The 12445-nt window shown below is 49.6% G+C and overlaps 1 protein-coding gene across 1 annotated transcript in view; it reads right to left on the reverse strand.

Annotated features, from left to right (window-relative positions):
• SPATA3 (spermatogenesis associated 3) overlaps positions 1–8789 on the reverse strand; it is an 11787-nt gene extending 2998 nt beyond the window's left edge. Inside the window, exons 1-3 of the mRNA XM_008590339.1 lie at positions 8480–8789; positions 4784–4955; positions 2540–2683 (exon numbers count right to left, since the gene is read on the reverse strand). Coding sequence (XP_008588561.1) covers positions 2578–2683; positions 4784–4955; positions 8480–8789 — 588 coding nt within the window. The 3' untranslated portion in view covers positions 2540–2577. The remainder of the gene's footprint in view (positions 1–2539; positions 2684–4783; positions 4956–8479) is intronic.
• Positions 8790–12445: the final 3656 nt, after the last annotated feature.

Here is a 12445-nt window from a genome sequence, read left to right on the forward strand (position 1 = left end):
GGACGCGCAGTCCTGGTGGACGCTGAGCCGTTCAGGTGGTGCTGGACACCCCCTAAAATAACGCGGATCACAGAGTGAGAAAGTGCTGCTCATTTCCACTCCTTTCAACCCTCTAGTTAAGGTGGAGGAGAGAGTCTTGGGTGGGAGTTAGCCTCTCAACATGCGAACATCCTTTGATGTTGAAGACACAGCCTTCGAGGCTGCAATGTTATCAGGCACACACGTCAGCTAGAATTCCACGACGTTTTGTTTTCAGAGTATTTACATTTACTGTTAGTCTTTCTACGGCAAGAGATAGGATTTTCCATTTATGGTCAGACCAAATTTCCTTTTAAAATAAATGCATTCATATTAAAAAAAGAAAACAAGGGCAGGCCCGTGGCTCACTCGGGAAGAGTGTGGTGCTGATAACACCAAGGCCACGGGTTCGGATCCTATATAGGGATGGCCGGTGTGCTCACTGGCTGAGCGTGGTGCAGATGACACCAAGCCAAGGGTTGCAATCCCCTTACTGGTCAAAAAAAAAAGAAAGAAAAAACAAAAGAAAACAAAAAGAAAAAAAGAAAACCTAAACCAAGTTAAACAGTAAGCTGATTTAAAGAAAAATATTAAGTGATGGTACAGGTGTCAAAGGTCAGTAAAGTTTGGGGAACACTGAGTTAAGAAATAAAGATGCTGATGGTGAGGGTGCTGCTCTGTTGAGTGCTTATCCCTCCCCAGGCTCTATGCTAAGTGTTTTACATGCATTTTTTTTCACTCATCCCCCATCAACCCAGTGAGATCTCCATATTATCTCCATTTAACTAGGAGAAGATGAGGCAAAACTTGCCCAGGCCCCAGAGATACTGGATACTGGGGGAAACAGACCCCAAGCCTGCCTGCCTCCAGAACCCAAGCTCACAACCGGTAGGCTGTGCTGCAGGAATCTCTAGGGTGAAAAGCTTTAGCTTGGATGCATTCTTCGCGCTGCCAGCGGCCGCCATCTACCCCACCCGCCACCAGGCCCTGTGCCAGGCGCTTCTGCACACCACTCATTTAATCCACATAACCGTCGCCCTTGGAGGGGGTTATTAGTCTCCACTAGAGATGACACTGACTGCCCCCTCACAGCCACTATCGGGTAGCAGAGCCAAGACCGGAACTTACAGGTTCCCACTCTAAGGCCAGCATTTTTGCAGCCACCACAGTGATAACAGTAGCAAGACCTGCAGCTCTGTTCTCCGAGCACCCGATCTCACCACTACCAGCAATCTTAAGAGGAAAGTACTACTATTTTCCCGTATTTGCAGTTGAGGACACTGAGGCTCTTAACTGCTATGATATTTCCTAAAGCTTCTAATATTATCCCATGAATATCCTTTGAACATATGGAGGAGCTCTAGAGGGGACACCGAACTCCCACTGGAGTTGTCTGGGTTTGGCTCCTGAGATAGTTTGAGCTTCTACTCCTAGCACCATGCTTTACTGGGGCCATTATGTGTCCATTCCTGTGACCCGTGGAGGTCTGGGGATGGGTTGAAAAGCTTCCCATCACCTCTGCACCACCATCCCTAGCATTCACTAAGTGTGGACCAGGCAAGGGGATGACTGTAGATGCTCTTGGTGTCCTTCTGTGCTGGTGCATGAGCTCCTGTGACTTGTGAAGTTAGCTGCTGACAGCTCAGAACTGACCCCTTCTCCAGGGAGCTGCATTCAGCCAAATGGGGGCTGCTTTTTCCATGAAGACCTACACTCCCTACCCCCCACCCTTGTAGCCAAGGACTGACGGACAGAGGAGCACCGAAGGGCAAACCTCTTGCCTCTAGTGAGACCGACTCCGACTCCGGTGTAACTCATGATCAGGCTGAGGTCTTATCTGGCCCTTGCTTCCCTCCTTCCCCTGCCCTCTCTTGCACTCCTGTTCTTTTCCTCAGTAAATCCTCTGCACCCAATCCCTGTGTCAGGCTCTGCTTCTAGGGAGCCCAGCCCGAGTCAGGAGAGGATCGAACATGGCCATGGAAGGCATGCTCCTTGTCCTTGAGGACCTTGCAATATCATTGGGGAAAGAGGTCACACACATACAAAAGAATCCTCCACAGCACAGGACAGGACAGGCTAGAGAAAACAGTGGTTGAGAAGATGGAAGAAATCACTGGAGCTGGGGTGGAGGAGAAAGGCTTTAGGAAGAAGGGGAGCTAGGCCATGAAGAATAGGTAGGACTGGACATGGGGAGAGGGAACAGGCCTTCCAAGCAGGGGAGAGGCCCTGAGATGGGGAGGGACTTCGGCCCCACCCCTTCCATTTCCTCCCATCCAGCATCCATGACTGGATACTGGGAACCATCCCAGGTCAGTGGGGGCAAGGGAAGAGGTGGGGGCTCCATTTTGATGATCCTAATAATGGGTCTAGCACATCTGAGAGATCCAGAGAGAGCCATGCCACCTGACCCGGAGGCCAGGAATGAGTCACTCAGCTCGCAAGCCTCCCTGGAGAGGCTGGGGGGCTTGGTTCACCTGTAAAGACCACCTTCATTCAAAGAAGGGGCAGGGGCTCCACATACCTGCCGGACCGTGGGTCTGGGGGCTTTTTCACAGGGATTCAACGATGTAGTAGGCAGCTCCCAGGGCCCCCAGAGCTACAGCAACAGTCCCGAGGGCTTGGAGCACGTGAGTTATGATTACTGGAGTGTTTTCTTGAAGGTCTTCTGTAAATCAAAGAATGAAGTGGGGGTTGAGGGAAGTTGGGTTTTAGTGCTTGCCTACAGGTAGGAGAAAGTAGAAATTATGTGGTCCCCTCTGGATTGCAGAAATAGCCATCTCCTTGCTATCAATCTTCCTCTGAAGAGAACACATAATTTCCTCCCGCCCCTTCCAGCAACTCCCTACCACAAGATCCCCCCAGGATCTGAGCATGAGCTGCCCTGGAGGCTCAGAGGGGGAAGGTCAAGGATGTGTGTGCCAGGCCTTGTGCTAAACACCTCACACCCAATGTCTTCAAGTCTCACAACAACCCTATGAGGTAGGTTCTATCATTTATCTCCATTTTAGAGAAGAGAAACCTCAGAAAAGAAAGTATTACACCCACTACAAAGGTGAGGAGAATACCTTATCATTATGCTAATTACGAAGAAGGCATTAAAATGCAAAATTCATTTGGATAAAAATCCTCCGATAGTAGGGATTCTTATTTAATGTGAATGTGTATTTAAAGCCAAGAGCCAACGTTATACTCCCATGAGAAATGCAAAGACTGTGGAAGCAGGTGCTAAAATCTGCACAGAATTAAGACTACACGTTTTACCCTGGCCAGACTGCGTCCCTTCCCTTTCCCCCTCACCTTCCTGATTCCAAGTCTTGCTTTCACCTTTCCATCCACCTAAAATGCTCTCCCTTTTCATTTAAAGCCATAGAGGGGCCCAAGATCCTTTCAGACTCAGTTCATGTATTGACACTCTGACCTGGCCCCCACTTCAGAAGCAAGTTCTCTCCTGTTCAGAAACTCCTGCGGCCTCTCCTATAGAACACGTAGCACTTTCTGACTAGCATCTTTGTTTCTTAATGCACAGGTTTTAGCTCGCCATGTAGACTACAAAAATTTCAACGCTAAAGTTCCCTGTTCTGGTTTCCCTCGCTGTGCCTTGTATCCCATGCAGAAGTAGGTTTCCCTCTACAACACTTGTTGGGTTTAAACTGATATGAACCCATGGCACAATTTGGCAGCAGGTGGATGAAAAAACTAAGTGTGTAGGAGGAAAGTGGTGTGGATGGTGGGCAGGCCCTTCCTCAATGGGACATACTAGGTGGCAGAGTGTTTTTGGCTCCAGGCATGTTCTCCCCATGCACCTGGTATCTGTTTGCTTCTCTTCATACATATGAGAAATGGAGTTTTCCAACTATGGATGGGGAGGGGATCGGGTAGGAGAGGGGCTGGGAAGAGAAGCAGGATGAGGATGGGAGATGGGTGGGCCCTGCTCCTGGGGCAGGGCTATGAGACCCCCATGGGGAAGGACCTCTTCCGAGATTTGTGTGGCCCTGAGTTCAAGCAGAGCTGCTCTGGGGCCCAGCCACGCACACAGCCTCGCACCACTGAAGAACGGGGTAACATCTTCAGTCTGTTCCCCTGACACGAAGAGGGGTCCTCCCATGAGGGGCAGCAGCGGCCGTGACGTGTCTCCAGGTGGCTTTGTGTAAGAGGAAAAGAGGAGAGACACTGGGGGTGATGTCACGGGGCTGCCACCGACAGACCAGCCTCGGGGCACATTCCCTGTGGGGACTCCCAGAAATGGCCCGACACACTCTGAAGGGGGTTGAGGTCTTGCTATTACATGGAGGGGGCCTATGAGTTACAATCAGTTTTTATCACTAACTTCTGGGGAAAATTCAAATGCAGGTCAAGAACCTGAGCCATGGGAGAGGGGGGATGGCCAGAGTGTTTAATCACAGAGCTGCTGAGTGACAGGGAATTTATGAGCAGCTGGGAGTGAGTGTACTCTGTGAGGAAGAGTGGGCACCTATAGAGAAAAAAAAAAAAAAGAAAGAAAACCCCGAAGAAGCAATTCCTAGTCAGGAAGAAAACTGGCACCTCTCTGTGCACGCGGGATGGGTCCCCTATGGGTGGGTCTGGTCAGAAAGGGCCCCCGTCTGCCAAACCCCAGGAAGTGGCAACCCAGAGGGAAAGACTTTCCTTGTGGCCTATGTACAATTCCCAAGAGGAAGTTACACACAATTGCCGATAAGGTCTGGGGACAGAGCCTGGCCCTGAGAACTGTGTACCCGAGACTCCAGCCCCCCATGTGCTCCGGAACCTGTAGAAGGTGAGGAGGCTTGGGCATCCTCTCCCTGGCACGGCCTGCCAGTACCGAGGCAGAAGGACATCGAAGATGCGGCCGTGGCACAGCCCCAGACGATGCCAGCAAGCAGTGCTGCCGGGGCAAGTGGCACAGGAGCAGGATCGCGGGCCCGCATGAGTCAGCGGCTCTGGTGGACAGAGAAGGAAAGAGATGAGAGGTGCACTTGCCTCCAGGAGGCTGGGGACAGCTTGGAAGACAGTCCAAGAAGGCTCCTCCAACAGCCACGCTAATCACAAGGTCCAACTGCAGGATTCACAGGGGAAGCCCTAGACTTCGAAGGCACCATCAGGGATTCAGGACTACCCAGGGAAGGCAGTTCTCTCACAAAACGTTCTCTTACCAAACAGGAGAGAAGGCTAACTGTGTGGGAAAATGGTTGTTTTATAGACTGGTGCTATCTAGGAATAATAAAAAAAAAAATTGTAAAGTTACCCTGTATGGTGCTCCAAACTTCACCTCCTTATCCATCTCACTTGTCACAAAAATCCTGTGAAGTGGAATCCTGTTAGTCTTGTTTTACAAATAAGGAAACTGAGGCTCAAGGAATATAAGGCATATGCCCCTGTCGCAAGTAGACTGCAGAAGTGGACTTCAGCTCAGGATTTCTAACTTGTAATTCAGTGAAGACTCTTGCCACAGAATTCACAGGAAGTGACATAAGCAGGAGACTGCCCACCCCATGAGAGGCTGCATTGCGATTTCTGGAATAGGAGCTGCCACGTTTCATTTATCTAGGGTATACTGATCCATCCAGAAGGCAACCGCTGCTCTAATTTACAGTCCTGGAAATACTTGCCCAAACATATCTCCCATTTCTGTCCTCCTCTGGTATGGATCCCAGCAGAACTCAGAGGTGGTGCCCTCTGTTGTTGGGCAGGAGGATTTCTGGATGGATAATTCCCTCCTATTTCCGACCCAGTTACTCGACAGAGTTACAGATTCTTCCAGTCCTAAGCTCCATGAAGCCAGTGGTCAACCCAGCAGACTCAGCATACTTCCTGCTTAGATCTGCCCACGACACACACTTTTCTGGGAACGGGGAAAGAAGGGATTCCAAAGGCAAGACTTACCTTTAAAAAAAAAAAAATCAAAGTATAATTTCCAGACTATAGAATTCACTTTTCTAGATTGTTCGGTAGTTTTTAGTATATTCACAAAACTGTGTGACCATAACCACTACCTAATTTCAGAACATCTTAATCTTCCCCCAAAGAAATCTCATACCCATTGGCAGTCACTCCACTGTTTCCCCTCCCCTCAGTCCCTGGCAATAAATCTGCCTGTTCTTGACATTTCACATACATAGAATCACACGATTTGTGCGTTTTTTGGGGTGACTACCTTTTTTCACTTAGCCTAATGTTTTTAAGGCTCATCCATGTTGTAGCATGTATCAGTGCATCACCTCTTTTTATTGCCAAGTAATATTGCATTGTGCTAATTGTATTGTGGTATTTCATGCCACATTTTGTTTATCCAATCATCAGTTGATGGAATTTGGGTTCCACTTTTTGGTTATGAATAATGCTCCTATGAACATTCATGTACAAGTTTTTGCGTGGATATGTGTACTTAATTCTCTTTGGTGTATACCCAGGGGTGGAATTGCTGGGTCATGCGGTAACTTCACGTTTCTTTGAGGAACTGCAGACTGTTTTCCATAGCAGCTACACCACTTTACATTCCCACCAGAAGCATATGAGTTCCAATTTCTCTGCATCTCCACCAACACTTGTTATTGTCCACCTTTTTGATTATAGCCATTACAGCAGAAGACTTGTATTTTCTTGAGCTACAATATTTTCTGCATAAAAACAGCATTGGACTTTAGAAAATGGCATCCTTTACTTACAGGCCCTCATCCCATATCTCCAACATTCCTTTGCACTCTGGCTCAAAGAGGAAAACTCCTCTGGAAGAAGTGTAGGGTGTCCACTGTAACCACTGATGAGCCACCAACGTTTCCTGCTTTGCCTCCTCAATAAGCCAAGCTCCTCTCTGGGGGGAGTCACATGCATTCATTAAAAGATTTGGGAATGGAAAGCTCTGCTTTCTACAGATACCAGTTCTGAAGGCCATAATCCAGAAATGTTTCTCTCAGTGATCGACAATCACAATCTATACAACATATAGCCAAACATTCAAAACCGTTACCATATGTCAAGAACGGGTTGCTTCTTGGCTGCAGAAATATCGTCATGGCGATACCTTGGATTTAGCACTCTCACTCATATCATTTATTTATTTTACACCCACATCATCCAGAGGAATAAACTGTGGCCCAGGGAGTGTGGCCTGCTCAGGGCCACAGAGCCATGGGCATTGACTTCACTGCAGATCCAGAAGAAACTCAGAGAAGGATGTTCTTCCTCTTGTGGAGACCACCAGGCCTCTTGGAATTGAAAGGTAAGTGAGGATTCTGAAATCAGAATAGATCCAGGTTCCCCTTTCAGTGCTACCAGTGACAGCTTGAGAGCAAGTTGTGTGACTCCTGTGAGCCTCAGTTTCCCCATCTGCTAAATGGAGATGATAATAGTTTCTCCTTTATAGGACTGTCAAGTGTGAAGATTAACTTAGATGGCTGAGCTGAATGCTGGGTACTCAGTAAACGTCAGTGATAAATGTAAGTTCGCTATTACCATTATAGTTAGTATAAACCAGCCCACCTCCTGCACTCCATTTGAATTCCTTCTACACAATCCCACGCTTATGAGCCCTGCTTGGCTCCTAAGAAGATGGAGAACCACTTTTCCTGGACAGCCATTCCATTTTCAGACAGAGCTAATTGTTGAAAAGTTTTTTATGTGGAGCAGAAATCTGTCTCTAGTATCTCACATAGGTAAGGTAGCCAATTTAGCAAATTAAAAATTCAGGATGCCCATGCAAGGAGAGGGATCTTCAAAAAGTTCATGGAAGGATTCATATTATCTTTTAATTCAATTTTTCCATGAGCTTTTTCAAGTACTCTCATATTGGGATAGATACACTAAAAAAATTATTTGTTGTTTATCTGAAATTAAAATTGAACTGGGAATCCTGTATTTTATCTGACTACCCTATGCATGGACCCTTAGACTTCTGGGGAATGACTTGCCACATCGTCCACCTGACAGACAGACATCCCCAATTCCCTCAGCCAACTGTCATACAGCAAATGGGTTCCCCCCCCCCCCCCCCCCCCCCCCCCCCCCTCTCATCCTCCATCAACCTGGCTACCTTCTTTGGACTAGTTTGCTAGGCGTCTTTTATAGCCCATGCAGATAGCCTTTTGAAGACAGAATAAAGCGGTATGACAACCTCCCTCGTGCTAAACCACATGCTTCTACTAATGCGCGTTGCTTTTCATTTCGTAGCAGTCACTCGGTATTGCTGACTCCCAGTGAGCCAGTATCACCATGCAGCCAAGTTGAATGTTAATATGTATGCGTGGCTGTCTTCAGGGAGACTCAGGAAGGTGAGGCATAATGAAACCCAGGAACCCTGGTCAAACCCAAACCAAAACCTTCACAGTCCACAAGAGCAGTTCCAGAGTACATGTTAAATACACCTCACTACCCTACAAGAACCAGCCTCTGCAGGGCAGGGGTGGGGGTGGGGACTGGACTGCATCAGCAGGAAGACTAGAAGTGCTTGAGCTAGAAGACTGCCCACCTGGTTTCCTGGGTTGATGGGCTGCTTTTTTGTCATTGTTCGAAGACGACAGGTGCCCAGAAGAGCGGCGGGTCTTGGGAGCTGGAGGAGCTGGAAGAGCTGGGGTTGCAGGCTGTTGCGGTGGGGGCTCCGAGCTAGGCTGCTGTGGGGTGTTTTCAAGGCTGGGCTGTTGTGGGGTAGATTCAGGGCTGGGCTGCTGCAAAGTGGACTCAGGGCTAGTCTGCTGTGTGGTGGACTCAGAGCTAGCACGCTGTGAGGTGGGTTCTTGGTGGCGTCTGGTGTTTGACCTTTTCTTCCTGACCTTCCTCATGGTGGATCCTCCCAAACTAATGTGGACCTACATGGAGCTGCCTGGTCTCCTGGCTCCCTCCTGGAGGGGCCGTTTGCCCTCTGCCCTAGGGGTCTGGCTCTGGCCTCTGACTGGACCCAGGCCCTGCAGAGAATGGTCACCCACACCTCCTGTGAGGTCACAAAAGCCAGAGTGGTCCCCATGGCAGGGCTCCCGGGACATTCTCATTCCACAGATACCAGCCCTGTGAGCCTGGTTCAGCCTGGCTGTGGGGCCTGTGATGACTTGGACCCCACGATTCTGCGACCGGAGCGCCACCTTCAGGCACCTCTGCACTGGTGTGTTCCTGGGTCCATGGGAGTTGTATTTCACTCTAAGACACCCCGGATGTGACGCTCAGCTCTGTCACTGGTTTCCTCATACAAAAACAAAAACAAACAAACAAAACAACCTATGCTCACCATGCATTTTTCTCTTAGGTAACTTTCCTGAAGATTTGGGGCTTCTTTACTTTCTCTACCTTAAAGAAGACTTTACCTTCTATGGCCCATAGGCTTCTCCCATCTCAGAATAGCTTCCCCCTTCCTCCAGAGCCTTTCCGCACCACTGTGGGAGAGGAGCCTGGGCGGGAGTGGGGGGAGGTGTCCTGACTTTGCATTTGGCAAATAATTTTCCCTAAAAATATAAAAGCTGTTCAGAAAGCTAAAATTTTCTCAAACTCATTATATTGGCAACAGAAGACTATCTCCCCAACTCTAGACTGGTTCAGTCAAGCAGGGTCCTATGAACCGTTCTCTTAATTAATAATGTGATTTTCATTTTAGGATAGAAGAGGGAAAAGCACTTTTAAAAGACAACCTAGAATTCACACTGTGACTGCAACATAAAATGTGTTCGCATTAGAAGACTTTACTTCCACCTTGAACGCATCATTATGTACGTGAGTATTTGACTTTTAATCCCATGAACTGTGGCCTGCAGGGATGACGCTCCTGCCCCAGGATAAGGTTTAGGGCAGACCCAGCTAGTTACAAAGGGCTCAAAGGGGTCTCCACAGAAGGCCAGACCCAGTGGGAATGGTGAAATGAAAGGACATATGTTATGGCTTCTAGAGCCTGAAAAGACCTTAATGATTATCTTTTTGCAGAAGAGGACACTGAGGTTTAGAGAAGTTAAATTACTTTTCCAAAGTCACATGGTTGGTTGGGGGCATCAACAGGGCAATATTCCAGTTCACTGCTCTTTCTTCTCACGACCCCAGAAAGCAATAGGGAATTGATAATTATACATGCTTTAAAATTAATGAATTTAAGAATCCCCTGAGTGAGAAGATTGAAGAAAAGAAACAAAGTTATGAAGGATTAGAAGTGAAGGGAAGCTTAGACCAACAGTGTTGGATTGTACGTGGTTGACTCTGGTGTACGGAGGAAGTTCAGGAGGCAGGTGAGCTACAAGAAGGTGATGATTCTCTGAAGTCAAGAGCAACGGGTCCCTCGAAGGGATTCCATCTAGAAACAGGGATTGGAAACCCAGGGCAGGAACCCTATTGGGATTTAGCAGAGAGGTCAGGAACTCCTAAGGCATTCACTTCTGCAATACTGGACTTTCAGGCACCAATGGGCTTTAACTGAGGGCCTCAACCTGGTTTAAATCAGGGTTTCTCAACCTCAGCCCTATTGACATTTTGGGCTGGACAATTCTTTGCTGTCTTGTGTACTGCAGGATGTTTAGCAGAATCCCTGGCCTGTACCCCGTATCACTCCCTGCAACCCCGTGACAAACAAAAATGTCTCCAGGCATTGCTAAATGTCCCCAGGGGTGGGGTGGGATGTCAGAATAGCCCCTGGTTGAGAAGCCCTGGTTTAAATCAGTCAGATAGGGCAGACACACACAGGCAGAATTTCCTGGTAGCAAGGAAAGAAACTTTCCATTTCACCTGAAGAAGCCCACGAGGGCACAGAAAACAGGTCTCTGTTCCCCAGAAGAGAGATAGGGGAAACCCAGTGGGTAGGCTTAGGGAGCAGTGAGTTTTTCTGACGGTGGTGAATACCTGTGTGCATTCCTTAGTAAAAGTGGTCCCGAGAAGGAGGGGGAGGGCACTCGTGGATGAGAGGTTGTCCCAGAAGAACGAGGAAGGCTGGCACTGCCATAGTTCTTGCCAGCACGTCTTCCAGGGCCCCCGCCTTCTGCTGGAGCACAGGATCCTAGCCTGGAAGCACGACTCCTCTACAGTATAGTCACAGCCCGCTATCCCAGGCTTATCTGCCACCACGCTGCTACCTAGGTCCAGCTCTAGCCATCCACGTGCACGGGAGGTCTGGTGAGCACGCCTCGCTTCCCTGCATGTGCAGAAGCCCTTGCCTCCATCACTCCCCTCTCCATCTCTGTCAAACCACTTAGCATGGTCAAGACCCATCTCAAGAAGAGCTATCTCCTCTCAAAGCCTTTCTTGAGGTCCCCATCTGGAAGCCATCTTTCCGTCATCTTTTGCATGACGCTGGTCACACTCCGCATGGTGTTATCATGATTTCTATCCTTGTCTTCTCTCATTCCCTGATCTCCAGACTGTGGAGACATGGAGGGCTGAAGTCCAGAGGAGGGGCTCAGTGCAAGCTGTCTGACTTGAATGAAGGTGAAGGTGGGGAGGACACAGATGGCAGGAAACCCTGGAAGGCAGGGTAGGTGTGCGACAAGGCACCCTGGAGCCTTCGTCCTAAGGCATTGTTTTCACAGATGGACAGCTGGAATAGTCCACAGGTGAGGGGCTTTGCTAACCAGGCGATGTGAAAACATGGCAGATTATTTAGGGGAGCGAAAAGAATGAGTCTAAGGGGATGCAGTTAGGCAGGATAAGGTCCTGAGGGTGTGAACATCTGGGGCTTCCGGCCCTCTGGATGCATCCTGGGCACCGGGAACAAGCATGTCATTATGTGTCCTGAAGCTAGTATCTTTGAGCTGGATGGCACCTCAGACATCTACCGGCCCTCCATCCTCACATGTCAAGGGGTCTGTACAGAGGACACTTGCTATGACCATCAGGGCCCGGGACTGCCCAGCCCAGAGCGCTTCCTCCATCCCTACTTCGGCCCCTGGAAGGGCAGAGCTGGAAGGAGCTTCTCGAGACAGAGGCCCTTGGTGCTCATGTAAGAGCCCACTGCCCCGGGGACCCACAGAGGAGCCCCCTGGGGCCACAGGCCTGGATTCCTTGATAGGAAGGTCTGAAGGGTGCAAATAAGAATTCTGCAGCAGGCCAGCTACTCTACCAAAGTACCATCCTCGGAGGGTTGTCGTGAGGCGTGAAAAGCTCTAGAACAGTGCCTGGCTCACGACAGGCATGTTTTTATTGTAGTTATTATTCCCTGCAGGAGAAAACTAAAGAACCAGGCAAGGTATAAGTGGATGTGGAGCGCAGGGGGGCCCCGGTCCTACAAAATCCCCAACCGGCACCTGACACACGCGTTCCCGGCCCCCCGCCCTCAGGCCCCTCACCGTCCGTCTGGGTCGCCCGGTCCACGAGGCGGACCCTGCGCGCTTGGCTGGGGGCGCGCTGGACGTCCAGGGTGCCCTCAGGCCGGCCGGGGCAGAACAGGGCGGTGTGCACCTCCACGGCGGGGCTGCGCGGCGCGAAGACGCCGCCGAGCAGGGCCTCCATGCGGCGGCGCGCCTGGGCCTCCTCG

Source organism: Galeopterus variegatus, unplaced genomic scaffold (genome assembly GCF_000696425.1).
Source record: "Galeopterus variegatus unplaced genomic scaffold, G_variegatus-3.0.2 Scaffold6009, whole genome shotgun sequence".
Lineage (NCBI taxonomy): Eukaryota > Metazoa > Chordata > Mammalia > Dermoptera > Cynocephalidae > Galeopterus > Galeopterus variegatus.